Here is a 21,011-nt window from a genome sequence, read left to right on the forward strand (position 1 = left end):
ACGTGGGATGATTTATTACTGTGTCAATTGTAGTAAGATTTATACATTGTTTAGGCATTAATGAAGTGTATTAGTATGATCAATTGAGTATATTACATAATAATGCAAATCCCATAGAATTTCACCCCACCTGATGAAGAGTAGGGGCGGACGTGGAAGCCGCTCGCCCCCGGAGGAGCGAGTGAAGAGCCCGGGGTGACGTCCCTCACTCCGCCCCAGCAACCAATAGCTGCGAGTTGGCGCCTCCCGACTCAGGCAGCCTCGACACTCGGCGCCCACACAACTGGAACCAAGGGACGGAGAGCGGGCGGCGTCTGTCCAAACCTCGGAAACCTTGCAAACAAAAAGAGAAAGGGGGGCACTTCTTTCCTCGCCAATGGGAGGTGCAACGGGTTCTGATTAAAAAAAACACCACCATAAAGGACAGAAGCGAAGTACTCACCCCCACCCTGTGGAAGGAGCAGTGAGTGTCGCGGTGGGTTTATGCGCTCGGAAGCGATGCCAGCACTGTGTTCCCCTCAGTGAGAAAGATCCCAGTCTGTCAGATGGTTCACAGCAACATGTCCAAAACGCAGGAGATTCGAATGGGTATACTGGAAAACCCAAGCATACAGGTAACTCGGAGCTTGGCATGTAATGTCAGCAAAGCATTTATTCTCCCAAGTTTTTTTATTGCATTTTACATATATATATATATACGTGTATGTGTATATACCTTTATGCGTGTGTGTATGTATGTGAGTGTGTGTATGTATGTGAGTGTGTGTATATCTTTATATATATCAGAGATTTGCTTAATAAAATGAATAGTTTGTTGAAGTCTGGGGATGACTGCTTTCCCATACAGATGTTAACGTCCAGTTATTTCCTTTGGGAAAGAACAGATTGTACCTGCTTGTTAGAGAAATGCCTGAAGCGATAGAAAACGTCTTTGAAGCTGTGATTATTGAATAATAAAAATCGAATGAAAACGTGTCTGCGGCTAACAGTCTGGGAATTTGAAACTAAAGAACGCTCATGTTTTATGAGAATATAAAGTGAACCGAACTTTGGTAGGATCGCCGCTGAAGGTTGCATTATTTTTTACTGTCTGGACTGCTTGTTGCTAGGTCGGATGCGGGCACTCGAAATACAGACCGACTGCGGTACAAGTGCATTACTTAGAATATAATGACACTTAATACCTTATTTCTTTCAACTTTTTATGTCTTTTTACATATTAGCTATATGTAATGTACTTTAAACTTTTGCTATTCTATTTCTGAGTCTAAATTTACAGCAAGAAAGCTGATTTATATTGACTTATAAAATTGATTTTAATTGGTTAAAATGCTTGCAGGAAGATATGGTATAGGACGAGGCTTTGTATATAAAACTGAGATTGCAAGCCTGGTTAACCACACTGTACATTTCATTTACAAGTCTGCAGAGAAATATTGCTTTTAAGATCTAGCGTTCTTACAACAATAATGGATAATCTCAGCATCGAAGTAGCATGTTTGTTTCATGAAAAGGACACTGACATCCTGAAGAGTATTTGGCCAACATTTGTTCATAAATATGTGTTGCAATAATATAAACTCGCCGTCCTTTTGACAAAAGATGACTTCTGACTGATGCTTTTCTCCCTCCATAAATGAGAAGGTTTACCAAACGTGTTTTCATGAAGATAGTACTCCTTCAACTTAGATGCCGAATGAGGGAAAAATGTATTCCAACAGCCCCTGGACGTTTCTTCCACAATTGATATAAGTGCCTGACATTGCATGCGTATCCAGATTATAAACCATTGCACTGCATGATTCAGACAACAGTTGCGGAGAAAGCAACCAAACCGTCTCATTCTGTACTGAAACACATTTTCAGAATTCAACAAATGAATGAGTGTTTTGAAACCAAATCATTTTAAACAGATGTGTTTTTTAAAGGGTTACATCACATACCTGTTTAAACTAGTTTTTTTCTTCCTTGTCTGAAGTTAGCTTGTGATTTTTGCAAAATGATTCATTCTCATAACAACCATACTTCAGTACTCAGCACCAAATGCGTTATTTGTAAAATTAATAATACGCCATGTCCCTCGACTCTACTTCAGTTCAAATAAGTAATTTTTAAATTTCTCAAAGATGCTTTTAAAAAATGGGCTTCAACATTGCATAATTTTCATCACCTGCTGATTTTGGTGACTTTTTGAGTTTGAATGTTGTTGTATTAGACTAATGATAGGGTATATGTGTAAGTTTAAATTTTAATCATTTTAATCGTGCACAGTCAATTCTAGAAAAGATATTGCCTTTTTAAAAATTTACTGCTCTTAATTTTAATATTTAGACTGAGTATTTGGGCTAGTCGCCAGAGGATGATAATCTTGTATTATTTTCTCTCCAAGTGTTCTGGAAGAGGTGCAATAAGGAAAAACAGATTTAAAGGATCTGACGGTAGTACTTCATCAGATACCACCTCTAACAGCTTTGTGAGACAGGTAAGGTGCAGATTAAATTTAATAATTTTTTCTGTGCTTTTGGACAAATAGTACAATACCAACACTCAGACAACAATAGTGTAACATTAAAACTTAAGGCGGACTGAATCGCTGTGTCCTGTGCACACAACTGATCTGTCTGCGGACATTTAATTGTTAACATCCACTCAGGTATAGAAATACAGTGCTGTGGTAATGAAAAAGTTAAAGTATCCACTTTGTAGATATTTTAAATACTGATTGGTCTTTCCAAACTGCAGAATTCACATTTTCTGTAATAAAATCAGTGGAAAAGACAATTGTTCATTGCTGAATATCTTGATTAACAGAAATGACCTTTCCTAGCTCATCATGTTCTGAAAATATCAGGGCTTATGATCTTATCATATTCTGCACTTGGGCTTGAACTCCACATTCAGTACTTAACTTGAAGGCACACTTATAAAGTCTTATAATATTTTCATATTATTGCAGTTTGTGAACCCTAATCCTAAATCCATCTGTTGTTTTTCATACAAGCGTAAACAGTGTTCTTCTAGTGCATTGGGTATGAATCAGCTTGTATGCTTACAGAGAAAACTGCTTTACATTATTGGAAACTGTTTCTAATGTCTTTTCCTTAATTTTTACATTATGGGATATTGGCTAAATAATGTGAACCTCTTACAAAGTCCATCACAGCAACTTCTGTAATGGATATGTGCTCTTAAATAGTTATTTATTGTCGTGTTCTTTCAGTCATAGGTGACATTAACATGGGGAAAGGGGAGAATACAGTATATCTTCCCTGCACTACCCAAAAAAGAAACATTAGATTTGTTTACTCTCAAATACCTATAAAATGTTGAGCATTCAATGGCTTTTTTTGGTCACTGCATAAGAGTCACTGAGTCTTGGAGGGGAGGTGACAAGCTAGTGAGCAGGAACGTTGGATAGCAGCTGGTTGAGAGAAAGGAAAACTGTGTTACATGTAGCAGAGAAGCAACAGTGTAGAAAATATCAGGCTTGGAAGGCAGAAAATTGTGTGAAATGGCGACTAAAAATAAACCTGCACAAGTGTGACTGAATTCAAGACAAAAGACAGGATAAGAGGAAATCAATTCAGATTCTATTTGATTTTCTTCAGTGTGTTGGTGTTGGGCTGAGCAGTGGCCACAGGTTGTAAAGTGAAGGAGACCCTCACATATGCATGCTGATCAAATCATTGCAGTTTTTTTTGTACATTTATAAATATTTTTGATTAAGATTTGCAATAAATGCATATTTGAATGGATGGAGTCATCACCAGAGGCTGTTGTGATCCAGAACTGCATTACCATACTAGACAATTGTTTCTTACACAGTACGTGTAACTGTGTGTATATTTTCATTTAGTTACCTATGCCTAACCCGCTGACCCTTTTTCCCCATCCCAACACACACTCGTTTGAAAGCAAAGTTGTGCCACCTCTCTCAGTTCATGGTTTATGAAATAAACTCATCAGCAATCGAAGCCATGGTGTGAAATACCATTAGCAACTCCAACAAGCATACTTTCTCTGTTAGACTATGTTATCACACCATATGAGGGTGTTTTGTTAGCTGTCAGAGAACAAGAACACAAAACTTGGCAAAAGTCTTCAGTGAAGAATAATGAAAACACAAGACTTTGAATGAATGTTTTTAGATGTTTTAACTATTCAAAACTAATACCTTGCAACTTAAAATTATCTCTAGTGTTCTCAGATTTCAATTCAATTACGATTTAAAATTGTTGTCAGCCATAGCCCTATATTTCACTTACACTGCGTTTAGTCTGAAATTTATAATGGCGCAGAATTTACTGTAAAAATAATGGTGAGGCTAACAGCGTTCACCGTTAACTAAGCGCAAATTGGACAGCAACTTCCGGCAAGCACACATGCGCAGTTAAACATGGAAGTTGTTGTCCAAGATACGCTGCCCCTCTAACAGCTTCATGAAAACGGCATCTCACCATCTGACTCACCATTCAAATATATTGAACAGTGTGAAGTTCATGGAATTATGTGGTTGATACGGACTAAACTCGCCACAAAAAATTAGGGCTTGTCCATTCCAGTGTAAGCACCCTTTTAACAACATGATAGCTCTTAATTACTGCCAATCAACCTCCCTGGCACAGAAAATTAACTTTTACAAGTGTGGAGTCTCATTCCTACAGCTTTTAATTGTTGTTGAGATTTTTTTAAAAATTTAAATAATTTTAAACATTTTTTTATTTCTGTCTCTTTTTTTCTCTCTGTCATAAAGCAATCTTTCTTTCCCTCTCTTTATTTCCCTTTCTCTACCTGATTTGACATTGAATTCACTATTCCAACTTACACTTCCTGGTTCAGACTCTGAGCTGCTCATTAGCGATTCTTCAATCTGATTGGTTAAGGAGGTCCACAGTTGCTTGCCCTGTTCACACAGGCCCCAGATGCCCTGTAGAGGGCACCATACTGTTTGGATCTCTAACTTCCAGTAACTTCCAGCGCAAAAGCCCATGGAGAGTATATGGGCAAGGGCAAGTCTAACGAACGTCAGGCGCCGTCTGTTTGCCGCTCACGGTAAATTCTGGCCCATGACAGTAACCAGTGCAGTTGAATGTGAAAATACATGAACTAGGGGGCATAATCTTAGAATAAGGGGCTGCTCTTTCAAAACTGAGATGAGGAGAAACTTCTTCACTCAGAGGGTGGTAGGTCTGTGGAATTTGCTGCCCCAGGAAGCTGTGGAAGCTACATCATTAGATAAATTTAAAACAGAAATAGACAGTTTCCTAGAAGTAAAGGTAATTAGGGGTTATGGGGAGCGGGCAGGAAATTGGACATGAAGCTGAGTTCGGATCGGTCAATGCCCTGTGGGTGGCGGAGAGGGCCCAGGGGCTATGTGGCCGGGTCCTGCTCCGACTTCTTGTGTTCTTTAGATTTGTGGTTGGGATCAGATCAGCCATGATCTTATTGAATGGCGGAGCAGGCTCGAGGGGCCGATTGGCCTACTCCTGCTCCAATTTCTTATGTTCTTATGTTCTTATGTTTACATTCAATACTGCTAATAATTTAGTCATACTGTCCGATAATATTTTACTGTCAGCTGTTTTGATGAAGTGCTGACAACAAGGACTCATTTACTTAATTTCCGCTGGCGTCATCAATTATAAAAACTGCAAAAAACATTGCTCACCGAACAAGTCCCACATGATTCTGTAAGAGTGTAGCTTTTGTTTTTGGTGAGCACTTTTATAATAATATTACAGCTGTTGATGGGTTCTGCTATTGAAAATGCAGTAACGCTCTATTTTTGTCATTATCTATAGGTAAAGTCCATTACAGAAACATTGAAAGGAAGCCATTCAGCTTTTCTTGCCTGCATTGAATTAAGACCCCTCTTGGGGACTGTTTTTACACAATCACCTTTTCCTGCTTTCTCCCCAAATGAATCCCATTTTCCTGTTTTCTCCTCATTTTTTAAAGTTCTTTTTCATTATCCAGTACCTTTTTGAATCTTGAATCTTGCAGAAAATCAAACAGCCTTGTCAGTTGGTCCAGTGCATTTCACAATCTGTTGTCAATTTTGAAGGTTACATATTCATCACTCATGGTAAAGCTTTCCATATTCTAATAACTGTGAAACATGTTTCTTGTAATCTTCCCCTTTATTATGTATTAATGCTTATCTTGAGATCATATCCTCTTGTCTTTCATTTGCCTACCAGTGGAAACAATCAATGATGAACTTGTCTACTCTTCTTATCATTTTCAATACCTCTATCATATCTCGCTAACCGCCCCCCCCCCCCCCCACCAATCTCAGTTTTCTCAGTTCAAGCGAATAGAGCCCTAGTTGCTCTAACCTTCCTTATATCTCAGACCCCACATCCTTGGTATAATTCTGGTAACCCTGTTGCACATTCTGCAGGTCTGTTATATCCCTCCTATAGCGAGGAGCCTAAAATAGCACACAATATTCCAGCCTAAGCATTGTTTTTACAGTCATCAAGATCTCTTTGCTTTTGATTCAATCCCTCTCAATATAAATCCCAAACCCTATTTGCCATTATAGTTGCTTTTTTTAACCTGTCTACCCAATTTTAAGGATTTTATATCCACACACCTAGATCCTTTTGCTCCTCCACTACATTGACAAATTTTCCATTTGACTTATCTTTCCATTCCTTATTCTTGTTCCCAAAATGTACTAGCTTACATTTTTCTGTATTAAACTGCATCTGCAACTTATCTGCCCATTTCATGCCCACTTGCAGTTTTCCTTATAGTTCACCTTGCCTCCAAGTCTGGTATCCACCCCTTTTTGTCTAAATTAAGATTATTCATATATAGATGGAGAACAAATGTGTCTCTACATCAATCTCTGGGGCATTAGAGAGGAGATACAAGGTGCATTGAGGACTGAGAGAGATAAACATCATTAGAATAAACAGTAGTTCAGAAATAGGAGGGATCTGACTGTGGGGAAATGCGAGGCAGATTAAGATGGGTTTGGAGTACATGTCCGTCAATGCACAGAGGGTGGTAAATAAGGTTGATGAGCTGCAGGCACAAGTAGCCACATGGGATTATGATGTAATGGCAATCACAGAGACTTGGCTCAAACAAGGAGAGGAATAGACACTTAATATTCCTGGCTATAACAAATTCAGGAAAGATAGGGAAGGAAGAAAAGGAGGGGGTGTGGCAGTATTGATCAAAGATACTGTTACAGCACTAGAAAGGGATGATGCACTTGAGGGTTCAAAGACAGAATCTATTTTAAGGAACAATAGAGGAGCTATTGTGCTGCTGAGCCACCAAATAGTGGGAAGGGGTTAGAGGAGCAAATTTGCAGGCAAATTACAGAAAGATGCAAGAGCTATAGCGTAGTGATAATGAGGGAGTTCAATTATCCTAGTACAGACTGGGAATATCACAATGTAAAGGATAAAGAGGGGGAGGAATTCCTGAAATATGCACAAGAGAACTTTCTTGCTATGTATGTTTCTAGCCCAACAAGGAAGGAAGCAGTGCTAGATGTAGTTCTGGGGAATGAAGTGGGGCAAATGGAGCATGTTTCAGTGGGGGAGCGTTTGGGAAACAGTGATCACAATATCATTAGGCTTAGAGTTATGGAAAAGGACAAGGAAAAATCAAATATGAAAGCACTCAACTGGGGGAGGGCTAATTTCAGTGAGTTGAAAAGGGATTTGGCCGAGGTGGATTGGAATCAAAGGTTGGCAGGTAAAGCAGCAAATGAGCAATGGGACGCCTTCAAAGAGGAGATAGGTCGGGTACAGACTAGACACATTCCCACAAGGGAGAAAGGCAGGACATCCAAAGCTAGAGTTCCCTGGATGACTAAAGATATAGAGATTAAAATGAAACAGAAAAAGGAGGCTTATGATAAATGTCAGGTTCATAATTCAGTAGAGAACCAAGCTGAATAAAAGAAATAAGAGGGACAAAGAGAACGTATGAGAATAGATTAGTAGGTAGCATAAAAGGGAACCCAAAAGTGTTTTATAAACGTATAAATAGTAAAGTGTAGTCAAAGGAAGGGTGGGACTGATTAGGGATAAAAAAAGAGATCATCTTTTGGAAGCAGAGTGCATGGCTGAGGTACTAAATGAATACTTCGCATTGGTCTTCACTAGGGAAGAGGATGCTGCCAATGTAGCAGTAAAGGAGGAGGTAGTAATGATATTGGACAGGATAAAAATAGATAAAGAGGAGGTACTTAAAAGGTTGGCAGTACTCAAAGTAGAAAAATCATCCGCTCCAGGTGGGATGCATCCTAGGTTGCTGAGGGAAGAAAGGGTGGAAATTGTGGAGGCTCTGGCCAAAATCTTCCAATCCTCCTTCGATAAGGGAGTGGTACCAGATAACGGGAGGATTGCAAATGTTACAGCCCTGCTCGAAAAAGGGGAGAGGGATAAACCCAGCAACTACAGGCCAGTCAGCCTAACGTCGGTGGTGGGAAAACCTTTAGAGACAATAGTCCAATACAAAATTAATTAGCACTTGGAAAAATATGGGTTAATAAATGAAAGCCAGCACAGATTTATTAGAGGCCAATCGTGTTTGACTAACTTGATGGAATTCTTTGATGAAGTAACAGAGAGGGTTGATGAGGGTAGTGCAGTTGATGCTGTGTATATGGACTTTCAAAAGGCGTTTCATAAAGTACCACACAATAGGCTGATTGGCAAAGTTGATTAAAGGGGCTGTTGCTGCGTGGATAGAAAATTGGCCAACAGACAGAAAGCAGAGAGTAGAGGTGAATGGTTGTTTTTCAGACTGAAGAGAAGTATGCAGCAGAATCCCTCAGGAGTTGGTATCAGGACCATTGCGTTTCTTGTTATATATAAATGACCTGGACTTGGGTATAGGGAGTATAATTTCGAAGTTTGCAGATGATACAAAACTTGGCAAGGTAGTAAATAGTGAGGAGGATGCTAGCAGACTTCAGGAGGACATAGGCCCACTGGTGAAATGGGCAGCCACATGGCAGATGCAATTTAATGTAGTTAAGTGTGAAGTGATGCACTTTGAGAGGAACAACATGGAGAGACAGTATAATCTAAATGGTACTATTTTGAGGGGGGAGCAAGAGCAGACAGACCTGGGGGTGCATGTTCACAAATCTTTGAAGGTGGTAGGGCAAGTTGATAAGGCAGTTAAGAAAGCCTATGGGATACTTGGCTTTGCAAATAGGGGCATTGAATACAAAAACAAGGAAGTCATGCTCATTCTTTACAAATCACTTGTTAGGCCTCAGCTGGAGTATTGTGTTCAATTCTGGGCACCACACCACATAGGAACATAGGAACAGGAGTAGACCATTCAGCCCCTCGTGCCTGCTCCGCCATTTGATAAGATCATGGCTGATCTGTGATCTAACTCCATATACCTGCCTTTGGCCCATATCCCTTAATACCTTTGGTTGCCAAAAAGCTATCTATCTCACATTTAAATTTAGCAATTGAGCTAGTATCAATTGCCGTTTGCAGAAGAGAGTTCCAAGCTTCTGCCACCCTTTGTGTGTAGAAATGTTTTCTAATCTCACTCCTGAAAGGTCTGGCTCTAATTTTTAGACTGTGCCCCCTACTCCTAAAATCCCCAACCAGCGGAAATAGTTTCTCTCTATCCACCCTATCCGTTCCCCTTAATATCTTATAAATTTCGATCAGATCACCCCTTAACCTTCGAAACTCCAGAGAATACAACCCCAATTTGTGTAATCTCTCCTCGTAACTTAACCCTTGAAGTCCAGGTATCATTCTAGTAAACCTACGCTGCACTCCCTCCAAGGCCAATATGTCCTTCTGAAGGTGCGGTGCCCAGAACTGCTCACAGTACTCCAGGTGCGGTCTAACCAGGGTTTTGTACAGCTGCAGCATAACTTCTGTCCCCTTGTACTCTAGTCCTCAAGATATAAAGGCCAACATTCCATTTGCCTTCTTGATTATTTTCTGCACCTGTTCATGACACTTCAATGATCTATGTACCTGAACCCCTAAGTCCCTTTGGACATCCACAGTTTTTAACTTTTTACCATTTAGAAAGTACCCTGTTCTATCCTTTTTTGATCCAAAGTGGATGACCTCACATTTGTCTACATTGAATTCCATTTGCCACAGTTTTGCCCATTCACCTAATCTATCAATATCGCTTTGTAATTTTATGTTTTCATCTACACTGCTTACAATGCCACCAATCTTTGTGTCATCGGCAAACTTAGATATGAGACTTTCTATGCCTTCATCTAAGTCGTTAATAAATATTGTGAATAATTGAGGCCCCAAGACAGATCCCTGCGGGACTCCACTAGTCACATCCTGCCAATGTGAATACTTACCCATTATCCCTACTCTCCGTTGCCTTTCGCTCAGCCAATTTCCTAACCAAGTCCGTACTTTTCCCTCGATTCCATGGGCTTCCTTCACTTTAGGAAGGATGTCAAGGCTTTGTAGAGGGTACAGAGGAGGTTTACCATGATGATACCAGGGATGAGGGTCTTCTCTTATGTGGAGAGATTGGAGAAGCTGGGATTGTTCTCCTTAGAACAGAGAAGGTTAAGGGGAGATGTGGTAGAGGTATTCAAAATAATGATAGGTTTTGATAGAGCATTTAGGGAGAAACTGTTTTCTCTGGCAAATGGGTCGGTAACCAAAGGTCATACATTTAAAATAGTAGGTAAAAGAACTATAGAGGAAATTAGGAGTATTTTTTTCACACAGAGGGTTGTTAGGATCTGGAACGCACTTTTGCCTGAAAGGATGGTGGTAGCAGATTCCATAGGAACTTTCAAAAGGCAATTGGACATGTACTTGAGGAGGGCTAATTAGCAGGGTTATGAGGAAAAGGCTGGGGTGTGGGCTTGGGAGTACATTGGACAGCTCGTTCAAAGATCCAGCAGAGGCACAACTGGCCGAATAGCCTCCTTCGGTGCTGTCAGGTTCTATGATTCTATAACAAGAGGAGACATGAGGAAAAAAATTTTACGCAGCGCTTTGTCATGATCTGGAATGCACTGCCTGAAAGGATGGTAGAAGCAGATTCAATAATAACTTTCAAAAGGGAATTGGATAAATACTTTGGGACCAGTTCTGGGGCAGGAGGGACCTGTACAAGCTGGACGGGTTGCACTTCAACAGAGCTGGGACCTGGGAGGTTAACTAGCGCTGTGGGGGAGGGTTCAAACTAATTTGGCAGGGGGGTGGGCACCAGAATGAAACATTAGAAAGTAGAATCAAGGTGCACAGAGGACTGGGAGAGACAAATAGCACTAGAGTAAAGAATAGTTCAGATATAGGAGGGATCAAACAAGGGGCAAGTGCGAGGCAGTCTAAGATGAGTTTGGAGTGCATGTGCGTAAATACACGTAGTGTGGTAAATAAGACTGGTGAGCTGCAGTCATCTCTCAACCAATTCTGTCAATTTCCCTTTCTAACCTTGAACTCTAATTATCTCAGTCCATTTCTTATGTGGCACTTCATCAAATGTGGTGTGATAGAGCATGAGCTTCTTTCCCAAGCAAATTGCTTTTAAGCATTTTCTAGACAGTTCGTACAGGGTTTGTAAGGGTTATACTTTTCTGTGACAGTTTGATTATGGATGTGCAGTAGGTGAATGGGTGACCTGCAGTGTAGATTAGAATCAGAGCTCTGAGCAGGTTACATAGGCCCGTAGGAATATATGAGACCAGAAAAGATTACTGCATTCCTACTGGATGCTCTCAAAGTTCCAAAGATACCGGGGATGACCTTCCATGGGAGTTTTCCTACTCATCTGCCATAACTTTGGTGGAGGAGCTGCGGAAACCCTGGAAAATGGCTAAAATTACGGTGAACAATTGGGAGAACCAATTCACCCTCACCGTATTCTATCTCTTAAAATTATCCAGCTAACTTTAGAATTTACCTACACTGTTCACCTCCACTGTCTCCCTGGCCAGTCTGTTCATTACGTTCCCTGTGAAGTAGTTACATTTAAACTGTCTGCTCACCTACCCTCTTCTAAGCTTGAGTTTATATCTCCTGTAAACAATTTTACAACACCAAGTTATAGTCCAGCAATTTTATTTTAAATTCACAAGCTTTCGGAGATTTCCTCCTTCCTCAGGCAAATGTTTCAAGAGCTCCTTGAAGCCTACGCATTTATACATATAGAACAATACATGGTGTTTACAGACTGCCCCTGCAACTGCCCGTTGCCAAGGCAATCACCGTGTTCAGACAGAGAGGTGTCACCTGCAGAACCCCCGAATACACATTCAACAAAAAAACAAACAGGGAAAAAAAACAGAGAAAAAAAACAGAGAGAGGCAGAAACATCCGGAAGGCAGAGAGAGCCAGCAAATGACCCATTATATTAAATTATATCTCCTGGTTACAGAGTTTGTGATTATATTAAGCAATCTATTAAGATTATTAAGGGGATTAGCATGAAAGTAGATAAATCACCAGGCCTGGATGAAATGTATCCCAGGCTGTTAAAAGAAGCAAGGGAGGAAATAACAGAGGCTCTGACCATCATTTTCCAATCCTCCCTGGATATAGGCATGGTGCCGGAGGATTAGAGGACTGCTAACATTGTACCGTTGTTTAAAAAGGGAGCGAGGGATAGACCGAGTAATTACAGGCCAGTCAGTCTAACCTCGGTGGTGGGCAAATTATTGGAATCAATTCTGAGGGACAGGATAAACCATCACTTAGAAAGGCATGGAGTAATCAAGGACAGTCGGCATGGATTTGTTAAGGGAAGGTGGTGTCTGACTAACTCGATTGCATTTTTTGAGGAGGTAACAACAGAGAGGTCGATGAGGATAGTGCATTTGATGTCGTCTACATGGATTTTAGCAAGGCTTTTGACAAGGTCCAAAATGGCAGACTGGTCAAAAAAGTACAAGCCCATGGGATCCAAGGGAGAGTGGCAAGTTGGATCCAAAATTGGGTCAGTGGCAGGAAGCAAAGGTTAATGGTCGATGGGTGTTTTTGGTTTTTGCGACTGGAAGGCTGTTTCCAGTGGGGTTCCACAGGGTTCAGTACTAGGCCCCTTGCTTTTTGTGATATATATTAATGATTAAATGTAGGGGGCATGATTAAGAAGTTTGCAGATGATACAAAAATTGGCTGAGTGGTTGATAGTGAGGAGGAAAGCTGTAGACTGCAGGAAGATAACAATGGACCGGTCAGGTGGGCAGAAAAGTGGCAAATGGAATTCAATTTGGAGAAGTGTGAGGTAATGCATTTGGGGAGAGCAAACAAGGCAAGGGCGTACACAATAAATGAGAGGATACTGAAAGGTGTAGAGGAAGTGAGGGACTTTGGAGTGCATGTCCACAGATCCCTGAAGGTAGCAGGACAGGTAGATAAGGTGGTTAAGAAGGCATATGGAATACTTTCCTTTATTAGCCGAGGCATAGAATATAAGAGCAGGGAGGTTATGCTGCAACTGTATAAAACACTAGTTAGGCCACAGCTTGAGTACTGTGTACAGTTCTGGTCACCACATTACAGCAAGGATGTACTTGCACCAGAGAGGGTACAGATGAGGTTTACGAGGATGTTGCCAGGACTGGAGAATTTTATCTATGAGGAAAGATTGGATAGGCTGGAGTTGTTTTCCTTGGAACAGAGGAGGCTGAGGGGAGATTTAATTGAGGTGTACAAAATTATGAGGGGCCTAGATAGAGTGGAAAGAAAGGACCTATTTCCCTTAGTAGAGAGGTCAATAACCAGGAGGCATAGTTTTAAAGTGATTGGTAGAAGGATTAGAAGGGAGTGAGGAAAAGAATTTTCACCCAGAGGGTGGTGGGGGTCTGGAACTTACTGCCTGAAAGGGTGGTAGTGGCAGAAACCCTCAACTCCAGGTACCCTAAAAAGTACCTGGATGTGCACCTGAAGTGCCGTGACCTACCAGGCTACGAGCCAAGTGCTGGAAAGTGGGATTAGGCTGGGTGGCTCATTTTCGGCCAGTGCAGACATGATGGGTTGAATGGCCTCCTTCTGTGCTGTAAATTTTCGATGAATCTATGATTCTGCGATTCTGGTTATCTATATGCCTTAGAATCTTTAAAACTGTAAAAGGGTCCCTGAGTCTTTTCTCGGTTGTAAATGTTCCCAGTTTCCTTAGCCTCTCCTGGTAACTTTGGTGGTTAATCTCTGTTTAGTTGCCCATCTTGGAACCTACTCCAAAACCAGGATATCCTTACTGAAATACAGTGACCAGAATTGTACTCAGTACTACAAGTTACATTTTTTAGAGCTTGGCCAGCAGATTCTAAATGCTGCCTCATGATGTTCTGTGGTATGTCGTGTGTACCATTTACTGTTCAGCATTAGGATTCATTCTAGTAAAAAAACACTTGCAATTATATAACGCTTTATCATGTCTCTGAGAAATATTTCAAAGCACTTCACATGATTTACTGTTGAAGTGGAGTCACTGTTATTTTGTAGACAAATGCTGCAACCAATTTGAGCACAGCAAGATCCACCAACAACAGTGATAGAAATAAGTATTTTATCTGTTTTGGTGATGTTGGTTGCGGAATAAATGTTGGCCCAGGACATTGGGAGAATCTTGCTGCTGTTCTTCAAATAGTGCCATGGGATCTTTAAAGTGCACTTGAATAGGCAGACAGAGCCTCAGTTTAACATTCCATCTGAAGGACGGCACTTCTCACAATGTGTCACTCCCTCAGTACTGTAATGAAGTATCATTTTAGATTACATGTTCATGGCCTGGAGTTGGGTATTAGTACAAAAGCACATTTTTTTAAGTGGATTTAGCATTATTCAAAGCTGAAAAGCTTTCTTTTTGATATTATTTTTTCCTTGAAAAACCTAACATGAATCTTGCAGAAAATCAAACGATCTTGTCAGCTGGTGCAATGTGTTGTCAACTTTGAAGGTTACATATATTAGAATTCCTAGGCATTGCACAATTAGTCAATATCTTAGCATTTAACATTCATACACACAAAGGCTGAGAGTTGTAGATTTTGTTTATTTTTAGAGGAGGTGAAGGAGCAAACCTTCTAGCTACTTGCTACTTATTTGACTAAATTGCTATTTGTTCATGAAAGTATTGATTCTAATGTAAACAAATTCCTAATATATGCAGTACCATAACAACTTGTATTTACATAGCACCATTTTATAAAGAACATGCCAACATGCTTGAAAAGTAGGCGTTGGGAAAACAGATGCCAAGGCAGGAGGAGAGAGATTAGGAGAAGCGCTGAAGGCTTGGTGAAGAGATGAGTATTGTAAAGTGGAATTTTTTCATGTTGATTAACTACTAGCAAACATTATGTTCCAGAAAGCCCACATCCATCTTTTAATTAAAAGATAACCCGCTCTTTTCTCTTAAATTCAGTGCAAAGTTATTCTGGGCGATTTTGCAAGGTCCTGCCAGTTTTGCAGAGCCTTGCGGGAGGCAGACGGTGGCCAGAAAATTGGAGGCTTGAGATTATGTACCTAATTTGCTGCATAACCCATTTTGCAGCACACAATTTACAGAAAGAATGAGGCCATGGCAGTAGCATACGGCCTCATTTAAATTGGCTAAATATTTAAATCAGGTCCCTCGCTAAATTTTGCAACTTTGGGCGAGGATCTGTCCACAGACTGTATCTTGCCTATTCAAAATAGACAATGCGAATTCTAGGACCTGGCCTGCCCAAGTACGCTACTTGTTCTCCCCCCGTCCCTCCCCTGGAAAGTAACTGCCCCCAGAGATCCACTTTGTTAGGGGACCACAGTTGAATAATTTTTTAAAAATTGCTCCTTTTCCTTTCGGGTCCAGACCATGATCCCAGACTGGGCCCATATCTGACCTTCAGTGCCTCGGTACGTCAATCCTCCACTGTGTCCCTCTGAGGGATGGGGACATTGGAATTTCCTTCGTCGAGAGTCCCCACTCCTGGCCGTGCCTCCTGTTACACCTGGTGTGGCCATGTCCAATTCTAATTTACGGCTCTTTTGGCATACTTCTGCTTGAATTGCAGTGTGAATGTGCTGGAATGGCTAAGGATATTTGGTCCCAATTTCTTTAACCCTGAGATTCAATGCGGTTGCCCTGTGCAGATAAATAAATAACACTGAACAGGCTACTAAAATAAAGTGATCAAGCAGTTGGGTGAAATCTTGCTGTGTATAATGTCTGCAACCTGCAATCCAGTCTTATTGACAAAATGAAACTCCATTCTAATGATTGTAAAGTTTGGAACCCTTGAACTAGTTTCCATCAAGCAGTTCCAGCCTAAAACTGCCCATTGTTTGGAATTAATTTGGCAGCCTCAGTCAGACATTATGTGTGAAATTTTAACCCCCAAGAATGGATGGGTTGGGAGGGGCGGTGGGTAGTTAAAGTATTTGATTTTCGGAGCGCCACCACAATCCGGCTCCAACACGCCCACTTCTGGGTTTAACCGAGGCCCATTTGGATGGGTGCGAGCAACGTACTCGCCGCAGTTGGGACCTTAATTAGTTCAGGCGGGGGGATATTTATATCACCAATTAAAGCCCTTGTGAGACATTCAGTAGCTCTTTTTAAATTGAATTTGACTTAACTTCAAAGTTAACACCTCTAGCGGGTTTGCCAGGGCTCGTGAATCTCACCAGTGAAAAGGGGGCAAGAAGGGCCGAATCATGAGGTAAGTGCCTTTATTGCACTGCTTTGGGGCAAGATGAGCAGGAGTGTTTCCTCCAGGCTCAACAAGCTTACCAGCCCCCCCGATTTAACCCACCCTGATGGCTGAGACCCTCCTCCCTCATGATGGCCAAAACCCTCTCCCCCGATGGCCAAGACCCCCTCCTGATGTCTGAGACCCCCACTGATGACTGAGCCCCTTCCCCGATGTCTAAGACCCCCTCTGATGGCCGAGCCCCTTCCCCCGATGTCCGAGACCCCTACTGTGTCCTAGACCCCCCTCACTGATGTCCGAGACCCCCCGATGTCTGCGACCTCCCTCCCTGTCCGAGATCCGCCCCCGATGTCCGAGACCCCCCCTCCTGATGACAGAGTTCTCACCTCTCCCGATGGCAGAGTTCTCACCTTCAACCCCCAACAATCGGATGCCCCATCTAACCCCCAAAGATCCCAATCTCCCCTCGACCTCCCCCATACAAACTCCGTGGACTCTGATCTCTCCCCGGCTGCTTTCCCACCCGACAGGCAGCCAGCCTCTCAATCTGGCTGGCTGCCGGGCACGAAACCCGGAAATAAAATTTTTATCCTTCAATTTAGTTGCGATCGCAGATTCCGACCCGGCAACTTCACTTCCGGTTTCGTGTCCGATAATCCTCCCCTCCACCTCTCTTCCTGGCTCCAAATCAAAACCCAGGCCCATATTATAGACGATGTGGAAAAAGTCACGACATTTATTTAAAATTAATTTCAAAGTGGCTATAGAATTTTATCAGCAACAGTGAGCAAGTTCTAGCTTTCATTGCACTTCTGTATAAAGGAGTGAAGTTATGTTTGTTACTGGGACCATAAATGTTTAAATCAATGGCTGGGGCATTCTGCATTACATGTGCATGTCTGTTGTTCAGGAATAAAGTTTAACCACATTGCTACCTATTGATTTTCCTGTAGTGTTCTTATTTAGTACAATTTAGATTTTTCAGTATTTTTTCTGCATTTGTAAAGTGCCACTCTTAAATTAGCAGTGTTGAAATGATTTTCTCAATTATTATTTGGCTGCTTTAGGTTGTCATTTTTATTTAATGCCCCAGTTAATAGGTAATTATATTAAAATAGTGCTGTGTCAATTTAGCCGGGCCTCAAAGAAACCACATCACTCTCATCCAGCAGGAGGGCAACGAGTAAATGAATTTCCTTCTCATCTAAAACTGATCTCTCTCTGGGGTGAAACATTTGTAGTTTTGCAATGGCGTAATCCATTATGTACATGACCTTTTTAGAAATACCATTAAATATGACAGTTCGGTAGATATATGCATAATTTAATAAGTCAGTTGAACAGGAAAATGTATCTGGAATGTTATGTATTCAGGTAAAATTGCAATAACTGGAAGGAAGTATCAGCATATATTCAGAAATCAACTAAAGAATTTTGTCAGCCTGATGTTCCTTTTATGGTTATCCAGCTGGCATCAATGAGCTGCATTGTAGCAGTGCCTCATTTTTTTTCCTTCATTGTCCACTTGCATGCACATCTGTGCTGCATCGTATGCGTGTCTACCCCTGCAAAGCAACGTTCAAAATTTAGGAAGAACCTGGAGTACCTGGTGTGTGCACCAATGATAACCTGGTTACCCACATGGGGGCAATTTTAACCTCACCCGCCCGTCGGGAAACTGACAGGATCGATTGCAATGCTGGTTTAAAACCCGACCAATGTTACACCGCGCCCTATTTTAGTCTCCATTGAAGTCGATCGAGAGTAATATTGGGCGGGGTGTAAAACCCGCATTCCATCCAATCCCGTGGGTTTCTCGCCCTGTGAGTTAGGTTAAAATTACCCCCATTAATCTTATTACCACAATGAGTCTCTGAATCCAAGGTGCCAGACATGTACCTGTAAGTAGTTACAGGATGCTTTCTGTGCACATCACAACAAACATTAGGGGGTGGATTTTAACTCAAGTGAATTTCCCGCCTGCTGGCAGCAGCAGGAGGCCTTAAACAATTTTAACTTTTGGGCCACATTTAAATGCCGATGGTCAGTTGCCTGCCCAGAATGGGTGGGGAAAGGGCGCAGAGCAGTTGTGACCCTTGACTGCCTGCTGGCTTGCAGGTAAGTGGCGTGGTGGGGGGTTTCAGGAGGGTCTCACAGGTGAGAAGGGGGGGGGTAGTCTGGGCAAGGGAGGCCGTGACTTCCGCTCCTCCTGGCCCCACAAAAGAATGTTTTCCATTTATCGTTTGGGCCTCTTATTCCTTCTAGGCAGCTCCCGACCTGGTTTCACCTGGCACGAAAGCCACAAAAACTTCCCCGCTCAGGCCCGTGTGCAATTGCAATCGGGGTCCTATTGAAGTAATATTTATGAGGGTTTAGGTGGCAGCCCCAGGCACCTGCAGGTTAGGATCGCAGGTGGCGGTAACCGGGTGACTTCCGAGTGGGTAAATAACCCCCTTGGTTTTAGCTGCCCACCGGGCGGGTTGGGTTAAAATCCACCCCTAGAATCAGGATGGTTATGTTAGGGACAAGTTGACACACTGCTATTCACCTATCTACCGACTTGAGTCACATTGGATGCTGCTTAGGCAAATCTGAGTGAGATCCAGCTGTTATATACCTTTTTTTCCCATCAAAATTGCACATGCTGCAGATGTAAGTTTTGGTATAAAATCTGTGGTGTAACAAGGGTGGAGAATGCTTCTGCCGGATATTTGCCCATTTAGTGTCCCACTTGATTTTTCAGTCTTGTTTTCAAGTGGTGCTGGAAGTGCTCAACGATTATTTATATACAACATTTAAATGAGGCCCCGAATACATCATTTAGGAATCCGTATAATTCCCTGGAGTTTGCGTTGGAATAGCAGTGAGTCATAAACCCATCCATATAAGATGGACATTCAGAGTTGCTAGTGGCTGAATAGTATGCTGAAGTGCATTTAAAGAGGCCTTTAAAAAGATTTACTGCTGTATTTTGAGCTTGTTTTCCCAGTTTTTTTTTGTTGTTTATTTTCCTTTTATGTCTGTTAGCACTTAGTTGCTCAGGAGGCTTTGTGCCAAGTGTCTTTGCGCTCCCCATTTTTTAGACTATCCATAATACTGGCACATGAGTTGTCTCACGGGAATCACCCTTTGCTTCTGGTTTTTCTTCTTCAGAAGAGGAGGAGCAAAAGAGGGATACTAGGCAGGTCAGGCTGCACCAATGGCAAGCTGTATTCATCTGGCAGTACTGTACCTTCAAATCCACATTTACAGACAAGGCACAGCTAATTGAATTTGTTAGAGGAGCTCTTCTGCAGATGCTGCAAAAAGAGGGAGGCAGTCCCAGGGTTGTGCCATTTGCTGCACGAGCACCTGCAGCCAACATGCACCCATATTGATGGCACCACCTGTGGCAGTAATGGTTAGCTGTGCCCCCATGGTCTCTGCCCCCGCCTCCTTCCAGGCATGCTGCATTGTTGACCTACAGGAAGGGAGCCTCGGAATGTCAAACATGGCCGCCCCTTCTCGCTATCACTGCATACATCAATACCTCCACTTGCCAGCCATCAAAAAGGGGGTTTGAGTCCAGTACTGTTCTCTTCTTTGGCCAAAGTTTTGGTTTCCTGCCTCCACATTCATTGTGGCAGTCAATGGATTTTGCCAGCTATTTTTGTTACTCAAATAGATTTTTCAAAGGCTGAAATATGTATTAGAAATAATATAAGGCTTTGCAAAGATTACTAACGTTTTTATCCCCCTTTAATTTTGCCCACCCCCTCTGCCTATGCTCAAATTCCCCTCCTCTCCCAATCAACCTTTCAATAATAGGCCACATTTTGTAAATGAAGCTGACCCCGCAAAATCAATTGGGGTCAGCAAACTAATGATCGGGTACGTGCTAATAAAGTGCCACCACTCAACTAAAACTCGATTGGAGACCTGACTGGATAATCTATGCCATTGTATACAGTAGAATGGATGATGTGACAAAAATGTATTGTTTTTTTTACCCATGGGATGTTCCATTTAATACACTGGGTAATTTTAGTTTATTTTCTGAAAGATTTTTGTAGGATTGTGGACCGCAGGTTTGAATGCAGTGAATACAGAGGTCATTTTTTGTTTTCATTATTTTTTTGAAGAGTATTAGGAATATTTTACATGTTTAAGTTTATTTGAATGTTTCAATTTTGATTTGCTTATTTTTCTTTTAGTTTAATCTTTTTTTGTTATGCTGTACCTGGCCAGATGATAAACCTAGTTGAAAATAGAACCGTGAAAAACTGTTTTTTAAATCACTTTTCTTTTGATACTTTTTGTGAGCTAGTTGTTTGACACACACATGAAGCCGTCACCATGTTTAAGAGCCTCCAAACCAAACTATTGAAAAATCCAGGAC

General features: G+C 41.6%; 1 protein-coding gene across 1 annotated transcript in view; it reads left to right on the forward strand.

Annotated features, from left to right (window-relative positions):
* The first annotated feature begins 214 nt into the window (after nt 1-214).
* The window catches only part of LOC137343211 (voltage-dependent L-type calcium channel subunit beta-2-like), a 351,241-nt gene continuing 330,444 nt past the window's right edge, over nt 215-21,011 (forward strand). Inside the window, exons 1-2 of the mRNA XM_068007083.1 lie at nt 215-614; nt 2,390-2,482. Of these exons, the coding sequence (XP_067863184.1) occupies nt 546-614; nt 2,390-2,482 (162 nt within the window). The 5' untranslated portion in view covers nt 215-545. The remainder of the gene's footprint in view (nt 615-2,389; nt 2,483-21,011) is intronic.

This window comes from Heptranchias perlo, chromosome 2 (assembly GCF_035084215.1).
Source record: "Heptranchias perlo isolate sHepPer1 chromosome 2, sHepPer1.hap1, whole genome shotgun sequence".
Lineage (NCBI taxonomy): Eukaryota > Metazoa > Chordata > Chondrichthyes > Hexanchiformes > Hexanchidae > Heptranchias > Heptranchias perlo.